Here is a 26,714-nt window from a genome sequence, read left to right as displayed (position 1 = left end):
AGGTTAGAGGGAGGTTTGAAAATATTTTTATTATGTACTTCAAATTCAAAGGGGGTTTTTCTAGGGCTTTTTTTCATGCATGGGATGGCTTTGATTTGTACTTCACGATGTTGTCTATGGGCTCATGGAAGAGGTTTCATTTCCTTGTGTCATCATTGCATTGTATCTTGTTACCTGGAGTTTCAGGAGCATATCTGAATTTTGTCCAGTGTAGGAGTTTGTATTTGTATATGCTGGATAGTGTTAGTGTTAGTATCTTAAGATCTTTAAGTGCTGGTGTACACAATTCTGCAGGTTAAGGGTCAGTTATCATTCTTATTGCTCTTCTTTGTAATTTGAATAGTCCATTAATGTTTGTTTTAGGAATCAGGAGATGCTTCTCCAATCCATAACTAAACATCAAATGGATTACTGCATACTATATCATTTTCATAATATTGTTTTCTTCTACGTAGCTGTGTTTGTGCAACACAAATAGGTTTGAGATGAGTTTCCCACTTACATGTCCTATGTCCTTATCCCAACTCATATTTTCCTTTATTATTATTGTAAGGAATTTTGTGTGTTTGGAGTTTTCTGCTATACACTCATATATGTATCTGATATCTTAACTGTAAAGGTTTCTTTAGACTGAAATTTAGAAAAAGTGTTATAGTGATGTTGTTAATCAAACGCTTCAAAGTTAATGCACAGTCCAAGTACTATTCTAATGAATTATAGTTCTCTTTGCATAAAATGTATAAATCGCTAAACAGAATACTATAGAGATTTAAACTGAACCTTGTATTTGAAAAACAAAACCAGCACATTCACCCAAACCAAAAATGTTAGTTGCTGTTGGTGAAGGCACTACAAAAACTGTTAGTAGTCTACACATTTCTATAGATATCAATGACTGTTACTTGTCCTTTTAAAGAAATTAACCAATTCATGTATGTTACCAGACAAATTCTCATTGCCTCCAAAGGTGATGAGCCAGTATGACAGTATGTTTTAGCATGAATTAGGGTATCCACATGAAAACAGACGCCCAAATTGTTGAAAATTAGTTGCATCATTAGTTCACCATCAGCTAATACCACAGCAACACTCGATGGCCTGATGCTCTCCTGGGACATGCTGCACCAAGGTGCAGGTTCTGCACTACATAGATAGATGGCAACTATGTGCCCACATTTCTTGTAAGCAAAACATGTAGCTTTGTGCTATTGGTAATCATGCCAGCTGAATTGGTGGAAACCCTCAACACAGAATTTCCTCCATTTTCCTACCTGTTGCATACTACTAGTGCAATAACTACCACTAATAATATTAGCAGATTTCTGTCCTATATGTGTTAACATTTTTACATAAACCAATTTAGGAATAACTAACCACATTCCTAATACGCTGAATTGCACTTCTGTGCACTAGTACTGCAGAATTTGCAAATGTCATTCTCAATGTAGGATACACATTTGGAAGCTGACAGATCAGCATGGGATGTACACTGAGCAGTGGACTACAACTTAACATGTTACCTGAGGTAGGAGATTAAAAGCCTCATCCAGCGGTAGATGAAATCAGGTTGCAGCATACTGGGGACAGGCGAATCTGTTTGGACTGTAAATGAAATTAGAGAGGAAAATTCCTGCTGCTAGGTAGCCTTCATGCATTAGGCATAGGCCAGCAGTTGTTGGAAATGTTAAGCTCCTGTTCACTGGTATTTTGAAACTAAGTACGAGCCTTGGGCAGATTGTATAGGATATTAAGCTGTTTACAGGCAATTTCCACCCTGCACCAACTGTAACAGCCTTTCCAAGATTATACATATAGTATCATTAGTGACAGACATGTTAGGAGCAGCAACTATGAACAAAGGTGTTGAGTCTGATTGATGTTCACCCTCAACATGATCAGACTTAACAAAGCAATAAAGTGAGTTAATTGAGAATTGAGTGGGGTTGTTGTGGGCTTCAAGTAGGGCTCACATTACAGTAGTCCCAGTTTGTGATACTGGGATACATGTCAATAGTAAGAGAAGAAATAGTTGACAGATCTCTTATCTGAGAGAATAAGGGGTCCACAGTCATACATGACAAAATTTCTGTAATTACTGGTTTAAGGGGGGGGGGGGGGCTTTTTTAGGTTAACTTCTTCATCTAGACGGGCAGTACTGGAAGAGACTAAAATAAATGAAATCTCTAATACTGCCAGACTAGAGAAATTGGGATGTGCATTTAGTATCATGCACCAAAGTATTATAGGCCTTGAATACCAAAGTTAACAATCTTTTATTTACCTAAATGAACTAGGAAGTGGAAATGTAGTTAATGTAATTTACCTATCTGATCACCCTGTAGATAAGGGAATAGAAACATTACATGTCATTTCATTCAGTTATTCCCAAGGCAGTTCGACATGTACAAAATCTCGTATATATGTTATAGATATCCTTTGAATTTTCAGATAACTGTACTGTTCTGTCCTGGATGTAATAATAATAATAATAATAATAATAAACCCCGTGGAGGCCTGGGAAAAGAATAGGCCTCCGGTATGTTCTGCCAGTCGTAAAAGGCGACGAAAAGAACAAACCACTAATAGGGCTAACCCCCCTTTTAGTGTGATTAGTTGGTTCAGGACAGAACTAAAGAAGCCTCGGACAAGTGCCGTCATGGTCGGGGATGACGCTTGAACCCTATGCCCGCCCACAATGGTAACGACACTGCTAGCCAACTGGAAAATGATTTAAATCCAAATAGAGGTGTTTTGCAGGATATGCTTCCTGCAACCACCCTAGAAGGAAAACAAAGACAGAGGATGAGATGGTCAGATGAAGTTAATCGACACCTCATGTTCTGTTATTACCAAGCAACAAACCTAGGAACCTACACAACTGGATACAGATCACAAGTATACACAACATTTATTACCAGAGACCTGGAATTAAAATTTTTAACAGAACAATGACTAGCTGATCAGATCCGTGTAATAATAAAAAATAACAGGATACCCCAGTCAGAATTAGAAAACATCAAACAACAAGTACAACAAATACTGGAACAAAATAATGTGCAATCAGAAGAAGAGGAAAATACAGTAATGGACTCAAACATCCCAGAGCAAACAAACAAAGAACAACACGCACCAATTAAACAATCAGAGGAAAACGAAATCTTAAGACAGCCACCAGAACAAGCACAAATAGAACACGAAGTGACACAGATGTTAGATATAGAAGAAAAATTTCAGCTAACATATATAGAATACAAAGACACAAATACAGACATTAGACCATTCTTGCATAGACCACCAAATAACCCACAAGTCGAAACAACAATAAAAACTATCAACACAATCATACACAACAAAATAAATGAAAACACAACTATGGAAGAGTTTATATAGGAGCACTCACTACACTAAATATACACACTAGGCAGAGATCAGAACCAACCAACACACAGAAGAAACCCACAAAACCAGCATGGCAACACAGGCTACAGATCAAAATAGAAAAACTGAGAAAAGACATCGGACAGCTAACACAATTTATAAGAAATGAAATCTCGGAAAAAAAACGAAAAAGGTTAGGTAAAATCTCACAACAAGAAGCGACAGAGCAATTAGACGAAAAGAAGCAGAAATTACAAGCATTAGCCAAACGACTCAGAAGATACAAAAAAAGTGAAAATAGAAGGAAACAAAACCAAACATTCAACACAAACCGAAAGAAATTTTACCAGACAATAGATAACACACACGTTAAAATAAACAATCCACCAAACATAACAGACATGGAACACTTCTGGAGCAACATATGGTCAAACCCGGTACAACATAACAGGCATGCACGGTGGATACAAGCAGAAACAAACACATACGAGATGATACCACAAATGCCTGAAGTGATAATTTTGCAACATGAAGTCACCCAAGCAATTAATTCTACTCACAATTGGAAAGCCCCTGGAAATGATAAAATAGCAAATTTCTGGTTAAAGAAGTTCACCTCAACACATTCACATCTAACTAAATTATTTAACAGTTACATTGCAGACCCATACACATTCCCTGATACACTTACACACGGAATAACATATCTGAAACCTAAAGATCAAGCAGACACAGCGAACCCAGCTAAATATCGCCCCATAACATGCCTACCAACAATATACAAAATATTAACTTCAGTCATTAAACAGAAATTAATGACACATACAACACAGAACAAAATTATAAATGAAGAACAAAAAGGCTGTTGCAAAGGAGCACGAGTATGTAAAGAGCAAATGATAATAGATGCAGAGGTGACATATCAAGCTAAAACTAAACAAAGGTTGCTACACTACGCATACATTGATTACCAAAAAGCTTTTGATAGTGTACCCCACTCATGGTTACTACAAATATTGGAAATATACAAAGTAGATCCTAAATTGATACAGTTCCTAAACATAGTAATGAAAAATAGGAAAACCACACTTAATATCCAAACAAATTCAAATAATATCACATCACAGCCAATACAGATTAAGTGTGGAATATACCAAGGAGACTCATTAAGTCCTTTCTGGTTCTGCCTTGCTCTAAACCCACTATCCAACATGCTAAATAATACAAATTATGGATACAATATTACTGGAACATACCCACACAAAATCACACATTTGCTATACATGGATGATCTAAAACTACTGGCAGCAACAAATCAACAACTCAACCAATTACTAAAGATAACAGAAGGATTCAGCAATGATATAAGTATGGCTTTTGGAACAGACAAATGTAAGAAAAATAGCATAGTCAAGGGAAAACACACTAAAAAAGAAGATTACATATTGGATAACCACAGCGATTGCATAGAAGCGATGGAAAAAACAGATGCCTATAAATATCTAGGATACAGACAAAAAATAGGAATAGATAATACAAATATTAAAGAAGAACTAAAAGAAAAATATAGACAAAGACTAACAAAAATACTGAAAACAGAATTGACAGCAAGAAACAAGACAAAAGCTATAAATACTTATGCCATACCAATATTGACCTACTCATTTGGAGTAGTGAAATGGAGTAACACAGACCTAGAAGCACTCAATACACTTACACGATCACAATGCCACAAATATAGAATACATCACATACATTCAGCAACAGAAAGATTCACATTAAGCAGAAAGGAAGGAGATTTATCGACATAAAAAACCTACATTATGGACAGGTAGACAATTTAAGAAAAATCTTTCTAGAACGAGCAGAAACTAGCAAAATACACAAGGCAATCACTCATATAAATACATTGGCTACACCACTGCAATTTCATAACCACTTCTACAACCCTTTAGATCACATAACATCAACAGATACGAAGAAAGTAAATTGGAAAAAGAAAACACTACATGGCAAGCACCCGTATCATCTAACACAGCCACACATCGATCAAGATGCATCCAACACATGGCTAAGAAAAGGCAATATATACAGTGAAACAGAAGGATTCATGATTGCAATACAGGATCAAACAATAAACACCAGGTATTACAGCAAGCATATTATTAAAGATCCCAATACCACAACGGATAAATGCAGACTTTGTAAACAACAAATAGAAACAGTAGATCACATCACAAGCGGATGTACAATACTAGCAAATACAGAATACCCCAGAAGACATGACAATGTCGCAAAAATAATACATCAACAGCTTGCCTTACAACATAAACTTTTAAAACAACACGTTCCTACATACAAGTATACACCACAAAATGTACTGGAGAATGATGAATACAAATTATACTGGAACAGAACCATTATAACAGATAAAACAACGCCACATAACAAACCTGACATAATACTCACCAATAAAAAGAAGAAATTAACACAACTAATCGAAATATCCATACCCAATACAACAAATATCCAAAGGAAACAGGAGAAAAAATTGAAAAATACATCCAACTGGCTGAGGAAGTGAAAGACATGTGGCATCAGGATAAAGTTGACATCATACCAATTATACTATCAACTACAGGAGTCATACCACACAATATCCACCAGTACATCAATGCAATACAGCTACATCCAAACATATATATACAACTACAGAAATCCGTAATTATTGATACATGTTCAATTACCCGAAAGTTCCTAAATGCAATATAACACATACCGTACAGTTAAAAGGAAGTGACGCTTGATCAAGGTCTGCGTCACTCCATTTTTAACCGGACTTAACGTCTGAGAAAGTGAAGGAAATAATAATAATAATAATAAGGTAACATGTCACCATCAATAACAATGGAGCTTGAGAGAATGGAAATACAGAAAACTGACCAAAATTCCTGGGTGTGCGTACTGATCAGAACTCATTTTGGAAATTACATATTATAGATATTTCCAAATGCTTAATATTATAAACATTTACTCTATGTGCAGTTTCTGATTTGGTGATAAAAACATAAAAAATATAGTCTGCTGATATACTGAATAATTTTCTAGGACAATTCCACGCTGCAAAAAGTATTTATTGCACAAAAACATGCTGATAACATCATAAAAGTTCATGTAGGCAACTGTTTAAAAGTATATCATTGAAAATTAGTTAAACTGTTTAAAAAAATTAGACATGCTAACAACAGCCTGAAAATACATTTACTCCTTTGAAACTACAGGGTGAGTTGTTGCAATTATGATCCATGGAATATGCAAAAAAAGTAAATTAAATTGATTGATAACAGTGGATGCATGTTGGACAGCTGACTAGTCATTGTTGAATGCATGTGAGGCAGCTGACGGACCATCATATGACTAAGCTATATAAAGAACTTTGATAAAACTGTGTTCAGGCTTTCTGAACACTGGCCCAAACAAAATAAGACACACTTCATAAATTAAACAGTCAGTACAAGTATAAGCTGTGTTACTGCGAGTATTATAAAAGACTATAGGTCAGGAGATTATGATTTATACAACTGACTCACTCTTTGACTTTCGGTGGAAGTAGTATAGAAGATACTAAATGTGGTTGCTTCTCAAATAAGACGATACCAAACTAGGCAAGATTTCTAATGACAAGCTGCTAAGTTCTTAGAATGCTCATACTCCTCACAATAGCCTGAATACTGTAGAGTGACCCAGGCACTGTGGAGCAGCCCATATAGTTTACTTCTAGAATTGAATAACAAAGCAGACTGTACATGATTATCTGAAATGTTAGTACCATTTAAAAATTTAGAAACCGTTGAACATCTGCATTCAAAGTTGGCTTCAAATCACCAAACATCAGAATGATTGGTGTTGACAGCATCAACATAGTTACAAGAAGTGTTGATGATGTTTCTGTGATATTTTGAACTTTCTAAATGTACAGTTGCAGCATCAGTTACTGTTGCCACAATTCAATAAACTTTATGTCCATGATGCAGTAATAAAATGAGGATTTGAGTTCATTAGCCTTAGTTTTGTCATAGCCTGACATTAACTATGCTAGTCACTGCTCCAAAGCACGCATCATGTCGAAACCAAAATCAACACTAAGTGAATGGCTGGAAATGTCTGTGAGATCAAATGTTCTGCCTGTGCTCTGCATGGGCTCACGCCAGTACCAGTTATCAGACCAAGAACAGTCTCACACAACAGACACAAACACAGTTTCAAATTAAAATACAGGTCCATAAAAGTGATTATATTGCAGAACTATTAAAAGGATTTAGATCTGAAAATGACGGAATTCTAGAAAATGGGTTTGTAGTGGTTACACATTACTGAGAGCTGTGAAAAGCACTACATGTTCCTCCTAATAAGAAGATGCATAAGAAAATAAGGGCTGATTTGAATCTTCCACACAGATTAAAATTGCATGCCAGACAGATAATCACACTTGAGACTTTCACATTTCATGGACAAGTGCTCTAGCTGCTAAGTTATCAAAGCATGTTTCATGAACCACCTATACAACTTCGCTCCTACCATCACCTCTTTCATCTTCCAAAATTTCTTCACAGAATTTCTCCTGTGCACCATATGGGACTACCAGTTCTGTGAGAAATGAGTACTAGTCCTGCAAGGTATGAAAGAGAATTTCGTCATTCTATACCACAATTTGATCAAATTTTGGGCAGATGTCACAAACTGCAGAGGGATGATCTCTTGAAGCTCAGAGCTGTTTAGTCCCTTAAACTGTCTCAAAAAACCAACCAGCAGACAGTTTTAATCAGGCAGGGAGTTTCAAAGCAACACACACTCAACTTCAAAGCAAAAATTCATATTGGAAAAAAAAAGTTTGTAGTATCAGTACCCACTACAGAAAAATTATTTTATGGAAGCCATTGTGGGCTACAGCAAATAGACAAGAGACAGTAAAAAGCAGAAGCATTAGAACTACAACAATTTTCAAATTATTGACTACCATTTATTGTATTACTGCTGGCCAAATTGTAAACTGAATGTTATGAGGTGACTAAATCATATTCATAAATAAGTGTCTCGGAAAAACATCTAATGTTTGTCACTTCCTTCATACAAAATTACCACACAGACTAGTCACTAAAAAATACAAAATCAGTTTTTATCATGAAATACATTCAATGATAATTGTTGTAGTTCAATTATTACAGGTACCTATTACACAGCTCCAGAAGAAAGTTGAGGAGCTCAAAGAAGAGGAAGAAATAAAAGTGGAAAGCTATAAAAATGTTCTGAGAGACAAACAGCAGCTGGAGGGAGCTAAAAATGAAGTATTGAACTACATGAAAGCTGACAATGAGATTGCAAAATTAAGAAATGAGCTGATGCAAAAGTACATGTAAGCCTTTCTTTTCACTTCCAAGTAATGTCTTAAATAATTGGGATTAGCTCACTACTGTTTGACAAATAACCTTAAGCTACCATTTAAATGTAAAGGAAAGTTAGTTGTAATGGGGTGCAATGCAAACACTTGTTGTAATATTTAATGATGAGTGTCTCAATTTTATTTAATTTGTTGACATGTTATCACTGAAAACCATGCAGACTAGAGTTTTCTGATTAATCTTTCTTTTTTTAAAGAAATGTATATTCTGCCCATTTTCTCTGATCTAATATTAGCAGTCATATTCACAACCAACTCTGTGATTGGGATGTCCCCAGCTATGGTATTACATTTTATACAAGAATGCCACAAACAGCAGTATCTTGAACAAGTTTTATTAAAAAACTTCCTGGCAGATGAAAAATGTGTGCCCGACCGAGACTTGAACTCGAGACCTTTGCCTTTCGCGGGCAGGCGCTCTCATTCTGGAAGTTTTATTAAGGCATTACTAGTTTCCTGGCAGATAGCCACATCATCAGGTGCATATCTAAATGACAAGAAATAAACAGTGGTTATGACTGAACCACTATGCATCAAAGTAATACCAGAACCTTAAGCACCTAATTGTGAGAATAAATAGAAACACAAGTGTACTTGCAAAAATTAAAACATGGTAAACAATATGGCAGAGAATATAGAATGCCTCATCTTTATGGTTACCATAGTGTTGTAGGTTGAATAGTCAATGAATAAAAAGTTGGGAAATTGAAAACATCCTACACAATATAACCAGGATGCACCTATAACCAAAGACTGAAACACTGGACGAGAAACTAACATATCAGGGAAGCAAGGAGCAGAAGGCTTACTAACTAATCGTTACAACACAGAACCATCCAGGTGAGCTGCAGCAGTTACTGGCTGCACAGCAAGTCTGGAGTGAGGTGGTGAAGCAAAGAGTGTGGTACACAAGTTGTCGGGACAAAGAGCACCACCATGACATGGGATGAAAGAAACAAAGACCACACTGCCTAAATTCCAAGTGTAGTATGAAAGTTAAAGATTCATTACAACAGTCTTGACGGAATATGAGTAACAAAATGAGCACATGTATGGAAAGTCTACATGATAAATCCTGATTCAAGAGCAAATTACATTGCCCACACAGTAGTGCAACAAACAAATATACAGTAAGGAAAAGATTACAAACCCAAAAAGATGCTTAAATCCTTGTTTAGCCTTAGGCATTTTCTTCGATTTGTGATAGCTTTTCGTTATTGGCTTGCTTTGTTACCACTATTTTGTCAGAATTGATGTAATGAAGCCCAAGCTTTCATAGTATACTTAGAGTACAGGGGACATGCCTATGGTTTCTCCTGTCCCACATCATGGTGGCACTGTTTGCACCAGTGACTCGTGCACTGGCCACTTTGCTTCACTCCCTCACTCCACACTTGCAGGGTGGCTGGTAATTTCTGTGGCTCACCTGGATGACTCTGTGTTGTACTGACTAGCCTTCTGTTTCTTACCTTGATGATATGTTGGTCTGAATAAAAACAAAAGAAGCTGTGTTTACTACTATTTTTGATTAGCATGCTGTTACTCAACATAACACTGGCTTGCCTGTCAACTTCTTGTCAAGTACTTGAATGGTGGTAGCCCCCTGGCTGTGCAGGAATTACACTGTTGGTGGCTGTGCTGTATGCTCCATATGCACTATGCTATGGAGCATGTGCCTGTCATGAATGGAGCACACAGACTCCCAGCAATGGCCTACTGGCCAGGTAGCCATTGCTGTGGCTGGGTGGTGCCCATGGGGAGAGCCCCCAATCAGATTGAGTGGCACCATGGATGATAGTTTGCGCATCAAGTGACTTAAAATTACTTCTGCTAGTAATAACATGGCCTCAGCAGCCTCTTCAAATGGAAATGACTCGGATGATGCAAAAAAGTAAGATCCCAATGCATTTCCTACCCTGGACATGCCATGGAAGCAATGCAGGGCCAGAAGACAAGGAGAAAAATCCCCCCCCCCTCCCTCCCCCAAAACCTGGTCTACCAGGCTTGACAAGAACATCTTTTCAATCACAGAAGCCTTTATTATTTGTTGAACACATTAAAGACAAATATTGAGAGGTTGCAGCCACCCCTGAGATGAAGAGTCTTTCCCTCCTGATAAAAATTCATCCCCTTCACAGTCACAGGTGCTCCTCTGTTGTGAAAAGTTGTGTAACATTTCCACCACTTTCACTCCCCATGAGAGTCTCAATATGATCAAGGGCATCATTTTTCACTTTGATCTTCTTCTGCAATGTGACGCTGAGCTGTGGGCCCAGTTAGAGAATGGGGTGTGCACTCCATCCATCACATCCATAGGGGACCAAGGAAAAATAAAGTTGCTACTGGGGCCTTCATCTTGGCTTTCAAGAATGGTATGTTGCCCGAGTTGGACAAAGTGATGGTTTGTGGGTATGATGTGAAACCCTATGTTCCTCCTCCTATGAGATGGTTCATGTGTATGAAGTTCAGATGTAAGTCATTCCATTGCACAGCTACCCCTGTCTGCAGGAATTGTGGACTTCCATTGCACACGAACATTCATGCGCCTATTCCCCCAGCCGTGTAAACTGGTGAAAGCTCCACTCTTCCTGCTCATCAGATTGCTCCACTTTTAAGTGGGAGAAGAAAATGCAGAATTATAAGACCTTGGACCAGAATGACACCATCCTGCACTATGGTCGCAATGTTGTTGCCTTCTCTGTTGACAGTTCTTACCTCCATTGCATGTCTTACAAGGGATCCTCAGAGCCACAACTATTACCTGCCCCCTCCCCCCTCCTTCCCAAATGGCTGGGGCCCTTCTCGTGCTTCCACTGCACCCAATTCAGGAGCACTGGCTCGACATAAATCCTCATCCCCAGCCAGAGGTGCCTCATCCTCCTCCAGCTTCTCTAGCTAGGAAGACATCCCTTGGGACTCTTCCTTCCACAGTTCCTGCTGGTCCACAGCTGGATGCCAGCCAGTGGCCAAAGGAACCACAGGGTGCTGGCCATTGAACTTTGCGTCCTTCCTTTGTCACTGAAATCTTCCCAGCCCTTGTCTTTTGAGGAGGAGGAGGTGGAGGAGGAGGACAAGAAAGACAAAAGGAAGTCCTTTAAGACAATGGAAGTCCTTTAAGACAATGGAAACCCCAGTGGTCCCCATGCCACACTCTGTATGTATTCCTTCTGTGCCCAAGGTGGAGATCCCGGTGGCCACTGAGGTGCCAGATCTCCCCTTGCAGTGTGCTGCAGGATCTTAGATCTTACTCATCCCTCCTCATGGTCACTTCATGCACCCACATTATTCAGTCAGTCTGATACTCCAGTGGAATTGTAACTGATTTTTTCACCATCTGGCTGAGCTACAGCAGCTTTTAAGCACTTACCCTGCATTCTGTATTGTCATCCAGGAAACGTGGTTTCAAGTAACTCGGACCCCGGCCCTCTGTGGCTGCTGAGGTTTTTTACCAACTATGAGGGGCTATTGCATGGAGTTTGTTTGTGTGTGTGTGTGTGTGTGTGTGTGTGTGTGTGTGTGTGTGTGTGTGTGGGCGTCTCTTGATACACCTTTGGATGGTGTGGCTGTTTGGCTAAGGGCACATCAGGATTTTACCATCTGTAATGTTCGTATCCCTCCTGATGATGTGATGCCTGAGGATGTACTGTCTGCATTGCTCTCTCAGCTCCTCCCACCATTCCTAGTCTTCGGTGACTTCAATGCCCATAACCCTTTGTGAGGGGGAACAATAACCACTGGCCATGGTGAAAACATTGAAACTAAAAACTTTCCTATCATTCTGTCCCTTCCTCAGCGTTGCTCTCCTGGACCCTCACCTGGCTTTTCCATAATGTTGACTGGGATGGGTTCACCTCTTCTGTCGTCCTTAGCTCTCCTTCACAAGGCAATATTGATGTAGCTGTTCAGTATACAATCACAACCATTATTGATGTAGCTGTTCAGTATACAATCACAACCATTATTTTGGCAGCCAACTGAACCACCCGCTCTTCCTCAGAATCTCCTGTCACAAGACAGTGCATTGGTGTGCCCCACAGATTGCTGTGGCCATTAGAGATCATAGGCGGGCTCTCCAATGGTGTAAGCAGCACAGTTCACTGGAACACCTGATTGCCTTTAAATGGCCCCATGCCCACATCCAGTACTCCCTAAAATGATGATAGCAAGAAACCTGGGAACAACATGTTTCCACCATTGGGTCACATACCTCTCCATCACAGGTATAGGCAAAGACCAGGCACCTCTACAGCCTCCAGTCTCCTGCAGGTGTACCAAGTATTTCCATAGGTGGTGCCATTTATACTGATCCATATGCTGTTGCTGAATATTTTGTTGAGCATTATGGCCATGCATTTGAGTCTGAGAACTACCATCTCACCTTTCAGGTTGTAAAACAGTGGATGGATCTAATGCATGTATCTTTTACTACCCAGCACTTGGAGCCATATAATGCTCCCTTAATTCAATGGTAACCATCCATTGCCCAAGTCCAGTGCCCTGATCCAGCCCCAGGGTCAGACCACATCCACAACCAAATGGTGAAACATCTTGTAGTGGATTGTCAGCATGATCTACATCTACATCTACATCTATACTCCGCGAGCCACCTTACGGTGTGTGGCGGAGGGTACTTATTGTACCACTATCTGATCCCCCCTTGCCCTCTTCAACTGGATCTGGAATGAGGATGAATTCCTATCTCAGTGGTGAGAAAGCATGGTAGTTCTGGTACTGGAACTGTGGAAGAACCCCTAAAGATGGACAGTTATTGCCCAATCAGCCTTACCAATGTTCTCTGTAAATTGCTTGAATTCATGGTGAACAAGTGCATGTGTTGGCTCCCTAAGTCTTAGGTCTTTCAGTTGCATCTCAGGGGAGTTCTTGCAAAGGCCATTCCACTGCTGATAATTTCGTTCACCTGGAGCCCACAATCCAGACAGTCTTTGCGCATCATCAGCATCTCATTTCTGTTTTTGTTGACCTATAGAAGACTTAGGACAAGATTTGGAATCTCCACATCCTTGCTAGATTACATGAGTGGGGTCTCCAGGGCCCACTCCCCATTTTTGTCAAGAAATTCCTGTCACACCATACATTCTGGGTTCAAGTGAGTGCTTCACTCAGTAGCTCCCATATCCAAGATAACAGGGTCGCACAGGGCTCTGTACTGAGTGTCTCCTTCTTTCTGGTGGCCATCAATGATGTAGTGGTGACTGTGGAGTTTTTGGTTTCATCCTCCTTGTATGCTGACGATTTTTGCTTTTATTATTACTCTTCTAGAATGGATACTGCTGAGCGTCACCTACAGGGTGCCATACAGAAGGCACAGTCATGGACTCTCACCCATGGCTTTTGGTTTTCAGCCACCAATACTCATGTCGTGCACTTCTGTTGCCATTGTACTGCCCATCTACACTCAGAGCTTTACCTAGAAAATCAATTACTTCTAGTAGTTTTGACACACCAATTTTTGGGACTGGTCCTTGATTCCCACCTGATGTCACTTTCTCCACCTTCACCAACTTAGTCAAAAGTGCTGGTGAAACTTCAGTACACTTTGCTGCCTGAGTAACACTAGCTGGGGTGCAAAATGCTCTATCTTTTTGGACTCTACAAAGCCCTGAGTCTGTCCTTGGAAGTCTTGGTTATGAGAGTCTTGAATATGGTTCAGCATCACCCTTAGCACTGCACATACTGGATCCCACTCATCATTGTGGGGTCGAACTTGTGACAGCAGCCTTGTGAACAGCCTACTAGTCAAGGCTGGAGACCTTCCATTACCTATCAGGCACCAACAATAGCTGCTAAATTATGGTACAGGTGTTAGTAGCTTCTCTGAACATCCCAACTGCCGTGTCCTCTTTCCTGGAAGGGAGCTCGAGCTCCCACAACAGCGACCCAGAGCTCAGTTTACAATTGCTGCACATCTCCAGTGTCTTTCTGGAACTGAAACTTCCCCACTGTCAACTCTCATCAGCATCTGACCCCATGGCTTATGCCACAACCTCAGATTTGTCTTGAAGCCTCCTTTGATCCAAAAAGTTTTGTTGACACCATGATTTTTGTTGACTGTTCTTTTCTGTCCTGGAGACATATCTGGGTTCAGAAGTGGTATTCACTGATGTCTCAACAGTCAACAGATGTACAGGCTTTGTCTATACACATTTATAGTGCAGCAAACTCTATTCTCTGTCAAATGCCTGCAGTGTCTTCACTGCTGAATTGATGGCCATTAAACTAGCCCTTGGCCATGTTCATTTCTACAGTGGCAAGAGTACACTAATCTGTAGTGACACTCTTAGCAGCCTTCAGGTTATAGGCCAATGCTACTCTCCTCACCTACTGGTTACGGCTATCCAGAATCTTGTCTCTGACCATCAAACTGGACAGCCAGTCATTTTTGTTTTGACCCCCGGTCATGTTGGGATTTCAGGAAATAAACGAGCTGACTGTTTGGCCAAGCTGGCCATCTGGATGCTGATTCTGGAAATAGGGGTCAGAGAACTGAACCTTCAGTCATTTATAAGCCATCAATTACTGGGTGTCTCAAACTCAGAACGGTCTGCCCTGATCTTCCAAAACAAACTGAGGACAATTAAGGAGACCATGACCATGTGGCAGTTTTCCATGTGTGCTTCTCACAGGGAATTCACAGTCCTCTGTCAACTCTGCATTGGCCACCCTTGAATGACCTGTGTCCACCACATTCTGTGATATGAGAATCCCCCCTCACAGCTGAAGTGGACCTCACATGATGGTGATCCACTTACCCATACTCTGCCCTAATTTGGTTGCTTTGAGGTGGCATATTAATAGTCATGACATGCTACCCGTGGTGCTAGCAGATGATGCAAAAGCATTTGACTTGGTGTTACATTTTGCCCACAAAGGTGGTTTGTATTCATCACTGTAAGGTAAGACTTTGTGGCCTCATTGAGCACCTGAGAGATTGATAGGGCACCCCTCTCCTGCTCCCTTCCCCACCTCTCCCTCCCCTGGGGTCCCTTGATGGCCCTTGCTTGGTTGCCCAGCCTGGTCTCTACCCTTTCCACCTTTCTAATCTTTTTATTATATCTTGATTTTAATGCCTTGTCTTGACTAATCTTTTAACATCTTGCCTTTGCTGTCTTTTTTCTGGGCTTTTATCTCTGCATGTTTTCTTTTATTAATTTTGTTTAGTTACACTTCAGCTTTCCAGGATTTGCCTTTCACCTCCTTACTTTGACAACCACTCCTGGTTTGCCACTTAATGGATGAAGGGACCATTGACCTTGCAGTTTAATCCCTTTCACTCCAAACCATCTAATGAATCCGCAAACAGCCTTGAGGATCTCAAGTTGTCTGATGAATTTGATTTAATGTTGTTTATTGGTCTTCAGTTTACACCATTGAGAGCCACCAGGTGTGTGTGTGTGTGTGTGTGTGTGTGTGTGTGTGTGTGTGTGTGTGTGTGTGTTGGGCACACACAGACACACACCACTTAGGGAGGAGTTTATTGTCTAATCTGAACAGCTGCTGCTGTTGCTTGTACCTATGACATGCTACCCAAGAATAGTGGGAAAGCTGGCAAGGTGTAGAACAACATTCCAAAAGGTAAGAAGATGAAGCAAAAGAGGAAGGAGAGCTATGCCATCTACATTTACAAGGTGCTAAAGCAGGCACATCCTGACACTGGCACCTTGTCAAAGATAGTAAGCATCATGAACAGCTTCGTGAATGACATTTTTGAGCACACTGCAGTGGAGACATCATACCTGGTGCACTAAGTGACTGCTTAATCATCACATCCTATGAGATCCAGACTGCTGTGTGGCTTCTGCTGCTGGGTAAGCAGGTGAAGCACACTGTGAGTGAGGGCACCAAGGTGGTGATGAAGTAAGCTAGCTCAAATTAAGGTGGCTCTAAACCATTCCCTCTGTGGAATCATCATTGCTTTTAACAAATGTGTCCTGCATCCTGTATGGAGAGAACAGTGAGAGCACATGGGCACACAAAAAAAAAGGTCATCTGTAAGTGGTACATTAATTGCATGTCATCTGGAACTTGCAAAAAAATGTCATCTGTTTCATCCTCTTCTCTGCAAGAATATAAAAATGTCTTTTATGATGTGGAATCTGTGGAGGTGTATATGAGATGTAATGCAAAATGTTAATGATCAAATTTGTTTTGTTTTGTTATTAAAAGAGCCTGCAATCCAAAGACTGAATGTAGATAGATAGGGTGATTCAAAAAGAATGGTCTGATTAGAAAATTTGATATTTATTGATAATAACATACTACAAACATGGGATCAATTGCAAAATACTCACAAAATCTTGATGTTATAGCTATGATATTAAAAATACTCCATGTGTTCACCAGCAGCAGTATGGACAACATCTAGACAACAGCTAAATTTGTCATAAACTTTACACAATGGACCTGCTTTTGCAGAAGTTACGGTGGCTGTTGTTCTGTTCTTCACTACTTCTATGTCACAATGTAAAGGGGAGATGAACACACTTTCCTTCACATATCCAGTGAAGAAAAAATCTAATGAGGTCATGTCTGATGATCTTGGAGGCCAAGAACACAAGACAGTGTCTCGGGGTTTCATGTGCCCTAACCAGTGTTGAGGCAGTGTGTCATTGAGAAACTGATGTATGTATGTAGTGTGTGATGTATGTATGTCATGCCAGTGCTGTGGAGCTGCAGCCTGTTGGGAAACGAAGTCATCAGATTCCTCCTGAAGTTATGGAAAAAGCCAATTCTGCAGCATTTTAAGACAGCTCATTACAGTAGTTGTGTTTTCATAAAAAAAGAGACGGCATGTTTAAAAACAGCCTTTGAGATGTGTACAGATAAGAATTTTAAAATTCTGAAAACAGTGCCCCCTTTCACTGGAAGCTTTCCTTGGCCCAAGCGTCACTTACGTGATGTTGGAGTGTAAGCTGTACACAGGTGAAGTATAAATCAATTAATACCACCACATTGGGCAAATTTTGAATATCATGTATTAGAAATTTTATATTATACTGACCCTTTTGACTATTTTTTGTGTCCCCTGCTGTGACATTTAACCCAACTGACACTAATATCCTTCTGAAGATGACATTTTTATAGACACTGAAACGATGGTCAAATTAGAGCATTTGTGGTTGCAATACTCAGTGTTTCAGCTTTAATTATTTTTCTCCTTGATGATGAAATGGTGAATATGATATTCCCTTTGTTACTACCATGCTCTCTGATTGTTCTCCCAATTGCCATCAAATGTAGCATACATATTTTAGTTATATTCTCCACAGTGACTAAAAATGGAGAAACACATTTAAAATTGATTTATTGGCTGCTTATTTGGAAGTAAAAAATCACTTTTACTACTCACATTTTTCACTGATACAGTTTGGCTGTAATTTGGCTACACTGGGAGCCCATCAGCTGGATGTTACTTGAAGACTGACTGATCAATATATGTGGCACTTCATCAGTTTAGTTGCACAGTCAATGGTCCTCATCCTTGATTTGTTTGTGATCAGCCTTTCTTTTGTGGTGGCTGATAGGACTTGAGAGATTCATCCATATTGTTTTCAGCTGCATTCAGATGTTCTGTAAATAACACTAGCCATGCCACAAAGTGCTATAGATGATGTATTGCTACAAATGTAGGTTGATTCCCCGTCTTCTGTCTACTGCACATCACACAGTTCTCATGTAGAAAATGATTAACACACTTATAAGTCAGATTCTCACTGGGGTAATGCTTGCAACATCCGTCATGTTCTCAAAGCCTCAAGTGTTCCCCAAATCTTTCTCAGAGAGATCTGTCTTAATTGGCTCAGCATGGGTTTGACAAACCCAGTTTTCCTGAACTGGGGACTGGTGTGTGTTGCCAGCCTTCTGTAACAGTACGCTCTGCATATACTTCAGTTTGCATCATGGGGCACATCAGTGGAATATTGTATGTCATAGGGAACTGGGAGCACAGTTTACCACCCAAAACATAAGGATAATACAAACCATTATACAAAAATTAAAAAAAAAAATCTCAAGGTGTGCTGCATGCCAGTGAGGTGCATAACTGTTGAAGCACAACAGTGAGCAACTGCTGGGGAGCCTGCCAAAACCCAGTTTTAAGATTTACCATCTGTCTGTGTGGACACTTGTTTCCATAGCTGGCCATAAAACAACAAGAATGCATTCAAAACAAAGCAATGCTCCCAACAGGAACAATGTACTCTCTGGGGATAACAAAACCCAGTTAGCAAAAAAAGGCTTCAGAAAGCCCAACACAAGCTACTGCTCTTAAGATAATTCCATTTGTTTTTGTTGTTGTTGTTGTTGTTGTCTTCAGTCCTGAGACTGGTTTGATGCAGCTCTCCATGCTACTATATCCTGTGCAAACTTCTTCATCTCCCAGTACTTACTGCAACCTACATCCTTCTGAATCTGCTTAGTGTATTCATCTCTTGGTCTCCCTCTACAATTTATACCCTCCACACTGCCCTCCAATGCTAAATTTGTGATCCCTTGATGCCTCAAAACATGTCCCACTAACTGGTCCCTTCTTCTTGTCAAGTTGTGCCACAAACTCCTCTTCTCCCCATTTCTATTCAATACCTCATCTTTAGTTATGTAATCTACCCCTCTAATCTTCAGCATTCTTCTGTAGCACAACATTTCGAAAGCTTCTATTCTCTTCGTGTTCAAACTGTTTATCGTCCATGTTTCACTTCCATACATGGCTACACTCCATACAAATACTTTCAGAAAAGGCTTCCTGACACTTAAATCAATACTCGATGTTAAGAAATTCCTCTTCTTCAGAAATGCTTTCCTTGCCATTGCCAGTCTGCATTTTATATCCTCTCTACTTCAACCATCCTCTGCTATTTTGCTCCCCAAATAGCAAAACTCCTTTACTACTTTAAGTGTCTCATCTACTAATCTAATTCCCTCAGCATCACCCGACTTAGGTCGAATACATTCCATTATCCTCGTTTTGCTTTTGTTGATGTTCATCTTATATCCTCCTTTCAAGGCCCTGTCCATTCTGTTCAACTGCTCTTCCAAGTCCTTTGTTGCCTCTGACAGAATTGCAATGTCATCGGTGAACCTCCATGTATTTTAATACCTACTCTGAAGTTTTCTTTTATTTCCTTTACTACTTGCTCAATATACAGATTGAATAACATCTGGGAGAGGCTACAACCCTGTCTCACTCACTTCCCAACCACTGCTTCCCTTTCAAGTCCCTCGACTCTTATAACTGCCATCTGGTTTCTGTAAAAATTGTAAATGGTCTTTCTCTCCCTGTATTTTACCCCTGCCAACTTTTGAATTTGAGAGAGAGTATTCCAGTCAACATTTTCAAAAGTTTTCTGTAAGTCTACAAATGCTGGAAACGTAGGTTTGCCTTTCCTTAATCTATTTTCTGAGATAAGTCGTAGGGTCAGTATTGCCTCATGTGTTCAAACATTTCTACAGAATCCAAACTGATCTTCCCTGAGGTCGGCTTCTACCAGTTTTTTCATTCGTCTATAAAGAATTTGCATTAGTATTTCGCAGCTGTGACTTATTAAACTTATAGTTCGGTAATTTTCACATCTGTCAACACCTGCTTTCTTTGGGAGTGGAATTATTATATTCTTCTTGAAGTCTGAGGGTATTTCGCCTGTCTCATACATCTTGCTCACCAGATGGTAGAGTTTTGTCAGGACTGGCTCTCCCAAGGCCGTCAGTAGTTCTAATGGAATGTTGTCTACTCCCGGGGCCTTGTTTCGACTCAGGTCTTTCAGTGCTCTGTCAAACTGTTCACGCAGCATCATATTTCCCATTTCATCTTAATCTACATCCTCTTCCATTTCCATAATATTGTCCTCAAGTAAATCGCCCTTGTATGGACCCTCTATATACAACTTCCCCCTTCCGCTTTCCCTTCTTTGTTTAGAACTGGGTTTCCATTTGAGCTCTTGATATTCATGCAAGCGGTTCTCTTTTCTCCAAAGGTATCCTTAATTTTCCTGTAGGCAGTATCTATCTTACCTTAGTGAGATAAGCCTCTACAGCCTTACATTTGTCCTCTAGCCACCCCTGCTTAGCCATTTTGCTCTTCCTGTCAATCTCATTTTTGAGACGTTTGTATTCCTTTTTGTCTGCTTCATTTACTGCATTTTTAAATTTTATCCTTTCATCAATTAAATTCAATATTTCTTCTGTTACCCAAGGATTTCTACTAGCCCTTGTCTTTTTACCTACTTGATCCTCTGCTACATTCACTACTTCATCCCTCAGAGCTACCCATTCTTCTTCTACTATATTTCTTTCCCCCACTCATAACAATTTTTCCCTTAAACTCTCCCTGAAACTCTGTAAAACCTCTGGTTTAGTCAGTTTATCCAGGTCCCATCTCCTTAAATTCCCACCTTTTTGCAGTTTCTTCAGTTTTAATCTACAGTTCATAACAAATAGATTGTAGTCAGAGTCCACATCTGCTCCTGGAAATGTCTTAAAATTTACAACCTGGTTCCTAAATCTCTCTCTTACCATTATATAATCTATCTCAAACCTGTCAGTACCTCCAGGCTTCTTTCACATATACAATCTTCTTTTCTGAGTCTTGAACCAAGTGTTAGCTATGATTAAGTTATGCTCTGTGCAAAATTCTACCAGGCGGCTTCCTCTTTCATTTCTTACCCCCAATCCATATTCACCTACTATGTTTCCTTCTCTCCCTTTTCCTACTCTCGAATTCCAGTCATGCATTACTATTAAATTTTCGTCTCTCTTCATTACCTGAATAATTTCTTTTATCTCATCATACATTTGATCAATTTGTTCATCATCTGCAGAGCTAGTTGGCATATAAACTTGTACTACTGTAGTAGGCGTGGGCTTCATGTCCAACTTGGCCACAATAATGCATTCACTATGCTGTTTGTAGTAGCTTACCCACACTACTATTTTTTTATTCATTATTAAACCTACTCCTGCATTACCCCTGTTTGATTTTGTATTTATAACCGTGTAATAACCTGACCACAAGTCTTGTTCCTCCTGCCACCGAACTTCACTAATTCCCACTATATCTAGCTTTAACCTATCCATTTTGCTTTTTAAATTTTCTAATCTAATCTAATCTAATCAATTAAGGGATCTGACATTCCACGCTCCGATCCGTAGAATGCCAGTTTTCTTCTCCTGATAACGATGTCCACTTGAATAGTCCTCACCCAGAGATCCAAATGGGGGACTATTTTACGTCTCGAATATTTTACCCAAGAGGACATTATTATATTTAACCATACAGTAAAGCTGCATGCCCTCAGGAAAAATTATGGCTGTAGTTTCCCCTTGCTTTCAGCCGTTCGCAGTACCCGCACAGCAAAGCTGTTTTGGTTAGTGTTAAAAGGCCAGATCAGTCAATCATCCAGACTGTTGCCCCTGCAACTACTGAAAAGGCTGCTGCCCCTCTTCAGGACCACATGTTTGTCTGGCCTCTCAACAGATACCCCTCCATTGTGGTTGCACCTATGGTAAGGCTATCTGTATCACTGAAGCACGCAAGCCTCCCTACCAACGGCAAGGTCCATGGTTCAATTTAGGAACAGGATACTTACCATGTCTCAGAATGTGCCTCTGAGTGTTAAGACAGGAGGGAAGTACTAAAAAAGTGTCACCTTTCTATGTACATGAAGTGTTACACTCTGTAACAGGCACACTAACATTTGTCAAGTGCTTAAGGAGTGGCACATTACTAGTGGAAACTGTCATGTCATCCAGACTGAACTGTTTAAGACGACAAAAGTTCTTGGGGATTACTCAATTGTGACAGAACTTCTCAAAGCTCTGAATTCTAGCAGGAATGATTTAACTCATAGGGTCCTAATGGATGTAGATTTAGAGTAACTGTGAATCAGAAAAGACACACTAATTCATTCTAGAGCATATTACAGTGCAATTCAACTGCCTAAGAGTGGGACCATTCTCCCATATCACTGCAATGTTTCAACCAGCAGTATGGAACAGATTACAACTTGTGGAAAGTGGGGCCAAGGTATGAACGGAGATTGGATTGTTGTACAGCTCCTCTGCTCTACATGAACTGAAAAGGCAATCATTCCATTTGGAGCAATTACTTCCAACCTTTTCAAAACTAGAAGAAAATCCTGGAGATCAAGATTAAAAGAAAAATCCCTATTTGGAAATGAGGATATGCAGGGCGTGTTCAGAGAACAAGCTGAATAAATCCATAAAGAACAGTTTATTGGAAATAAGGGTACAGATGTTTAGTGTTCCTCAAAAATAACACCTTTGGGCTTCAATACACATTTTTCAGTGATTCTACCAGTTGTAATAAGCTACCTGAAACATGTTGATAGGAACCACCTTCAGATACCTCATCACAGTGGCTTGCACAGCATCTGCCATTGCAAACTTATGGTCCCTTAAGCTTCTGTTTATTCAAGGAAACAAAAAGAAGTCTGCTGGTACCAGATTGAGACTGTATAGTGGCTGCGGCAGCATTGCAACACCATAGCTGGCCAGGAAGGTGGTATCAGACAGTGAATTGTTGTGATGGAGTCACCAGTTTCCATTGGTATCCTTCCTGACATGAAGCACTTGGTTTTTGAGCCTTTCAAGAACTTCAAACTAAATTGGCTATTTACAGTTTGTCCCTGTGGCACGAACTCCAAGTGGCCAATGCCTTTCGCATGGAAAAAGATGAAGAGTACCAACTTCACTTGGGATTTCATCATCCTTACCTTTTTTGACTTCAGGGAAGAGTTTGTGTCTTACTTGCACTTTGTGTCTTACTTGCACTTTGTGTCTTACTTGCACTTTGTGTATTACTTGCACTTTGTGTCTTACTTGCACTTTGTGTCTTACTTGCACTTTGTGTCTTACTTGCACTTTGTGTCTTACTTGCACTTTGTGTCTTACTTGCACTTTGTGTCTTACTTGCACTTTGTGTCTTACTTGCAGTTTGTGTCTTACTTGCACTTTGTGTCTTAATTGCACTTTGTGTCTTAATTGCACTTTGTGTCTTACTTGCACTTTGTGTCTTACTTGCACTTCGTCCTTTAGATTCAGGGCTGTATTCAAAAACCCGTGTTTTGTACCATGTTATTATATTGCTCAAATAATTTGTCATTTTCACAGCAATCCAAAAGATAACGAGAAATTTTTAAATGAACATCGTTTTGTTCATTCGATAGCATCTATAGAATGATGTACAGGCAGACCTTACTCATTGCCAAATGTTCAGTGAGACTTTAATGCAATACATTTTGTAGTATGTTATGCTGTTCTCCTATCACACAATGATATATTGGTCTGGGTCCAAAACATCATCCACTTTCCACACATTCTCATTAACACGAGGCATGCACAGGCTTTGAGGCTGTTGGGCATTATTAACATTCTCTTCCTCCTCCTCTCCCTCCTCCTCTGTCGTCTCTCCTACCTCCCCTCGTCTCTCCTACCTCCCCTCGTCTCTCCTACCTCCCCTCGTCTCTCCTGCCTCCCCTCGTATCTCCTGCCTCCCCTCGTCTCTCCTGCCTCCCCTCGTCGTCTCTCCCGCCTCCCCTCGTCGTCTCTCCTGCCTCCCCTCGTCGTCTCTCCCGCCTCCCCTCGTCGTCTCTCCCGCCTCCCCTCGTCGTCTCTCCCGCCTCCCCTCGTCGTCTCTCCCGCCTCCCCTCGTCGTCTCTCCCGCCTCCCCTCGTCGTCTCTCCCGCCTCCCCTCGTCGTCTCTCCCGCCTCCCCTCGTCGTCTCTCCCGCCTCCCCTCGTCGTCTCTCCCGCCTCCCCTCGTCGTCTCTCCCGCCTCCCCCCGCCCCCGGCCCCCCTCTCGTCAGGGACTGGCACATGGTTTTGCAGAGGTTGAGGTGCTGGAAATCTGATGAGGACCTCACAGCCTCTGGGGTGAGTAGGGCAAAGAACAGTTGTAGAAATAGGGAGAGCAGAAAGAGATCATACTAAAGGTTCATGAACTCAACCAAACATTACACTAAACTAACTCATGTATGAGAAACCATTGGGAGGATTTCAGGTAGTGGTTGGAGGTGCCCTGTTATGCTGTAATGAAGAATGTGTGTCTCCTAACCAGCAAGAAAGATACTGTGCAGACTGTAGTGGAATATTTAACTCAAATCACTGTCACTGCCAGTCAAGATCCAGCTTTCTATTGCTACCAAATGCTTGCTGAGAGGGGCAGTTCGGACTTAACTGAAGCAGTTAAGAAATCTATAACTGCCCCTTCTCTATGTGGAAGTTCAAGTCAACATAGGCTGCATTATGCGACAAGGTGCCACTTCATGACAATATCCATCACAGAAAGTTGTGGCATCTCACTGAAGCTGCTAGGGAGATCCTACTTTAACTTTTTAACTTAATATGATTAGATTAGATTAGATTAATACTAGTTCCATGGATCATGAATACGATATTTCGTAATTGTTATATCCTAGCCAGTAATGCCACCCGAGCCCGCTGCCAAAAGGTTGGCAGCATCAAAGTCCGGACGCCGTCCGCATAAGCAGCGCCAGCGATACAGGAAATCGCCGCAAGTCTGCGCGCGCCACCGCTGGCTTCTGGCTTCTTAAGCGCTGGAGTCGCGAGCGCTAGGACAGTTCTGTATTCGCCGCTCAGTTGTATACTCGCCACCGAATGTGCAAAATGATAGAGTTAAGTCTTGCCCTAAGTGTGTTCTTGCTCATCCTCGTGAATGTTGCCCGTTAAGAAACGCGGTTTGTCACTTTTGTCAAAGGAAAGGACACATCCAGACTGTTTGTTTGCGTAAACGCAAGAACAATTCTAGTGCTGCCCAGCCCATGGATATTCATGTTCAAAGCCAGCCCGCCCAGAAGGCCGCGTTTAAAGACTCTTCCACGGTTCGTGTGGGTAATAAACTTGTTCGCAATAAGCCACCCACCCAGCCCTCTGCTATGCGACCGAAGCGTAATTCCAACGCTGTAAAACGTAATGTACAGACTGCAAGTGAAGCGGGAGTTGTTGTTCCAGCCGCCCAACCCACGAGTTGTCGTAAGCAGCGAACACGCGCTAAACGCGCTGCTTTTGTGTCTTCCGCCTCCACTGCACCGATCCAGCGACAGTGTAATAAACTATTTGTGAAGCTACGCATCCAGGATAAGACCTTCAATTTTCAATTACACTGGTGCGTCTGTGACTCTCATAAATAGTGCTACGTATGCGGCTATCGGCCGCCCTAAACTTTCAGCGGCAAAACATTCTTTGGCTACTTATAGTGGAGAACAAATTCCTGTGTTAGGTGTATGTAGCGTGCCAGCCACATTCCGTGGCAATACAAAAACAGTTTCCTTCACAGTGCTCCGCGCTACAGACAGTGTAAACATTTTCGGATTAGACTGTTTTGACTTGTTTGGCCTGTCTATCCAAGACAATGTGTTGCAAATTAATTCTGTTGTTGTTCCTCCAGACAGTATAACCGATTTGTGTAAACGATACAGTGACGTATTTAAAGACGAACTAGGTTGTGCTGCGAACTTTGCCGCTCATATTACGTTAAAAGATAATGCTCAGCCTCGATTTTGTCGTGCTCGTCCAGTGCCTCACGCCCTCCGGGCACCTGTAGAAGATGAACTTCGTCGTTGGCAAAACAACGGTGTTATTCAACCCGTTTCAGCGAGCCAGTGGGCTTCTCCCTTAGTTATTATAAAGAAACCGTCTGGCAAGTTACGATTGTGTGCTGATTTTAAGTCGACAGTTAATCCTCAGACTGTCATTGATTCTTTTCCTTTGCCTAGACCGGACGAGCTGATGGATAAGTTAGGGGAAGCTCGTTTCTTTTCAAAAATTGATCTCCGTGAAGCATATTTGCAATTGCCCCTCGACGAGCAATCACAACAGTATTTTGTCAT

The 26,714-nt window shown here is 40.8% G+C and overlaps 1 protein-coding gene across 1 annotated transcript in view; it reads left to right on the top strand.

Moving 5' to 3' along the window:
- The first annotated feature begins 980 nt into the window (after window positions 1-980).
- LOC126471368 (structural maintenance of chromosomes protein 4-like) overlaps window positions 981-26,714 on the top strand; it is a 178,339-nt gene continuing 152,605 nt past the window's right edge. Inside the window, exons 1-2 of the mRNA XM_050099490.1 lie at window positions 981-986; window positions 8,604-8,723. Of these exons, the coding sequence (XP_049955447.1) occupies window positions 981-986; window positions 8,604-8,723 (126 nt within the window). The remainder of the gene's footprint in view (window positions 987-8,603; window positions 8,724-26,714) is intronic.

This window comes from Schistocerca serialis, chromosome 3, assembly GCF_023864345.2.
Source record: "Schistocerca serialis cubense isolate TAMUIC-IGC-003099 chromosome 3, iqSchSeri2.2, whole genome shotgun sequence".
Classification (NCBI taxonomy): Eukaryota; Metazoa; Arthropoda; class Insecta; order Orthoptera; family Acrididae; genus Schistocerca; species Schistocerca serialis.
Note: the sequence above shows the minus strand (reverse complement) of the source record. Positions and strands in the feature narration are given on the sequence as shown.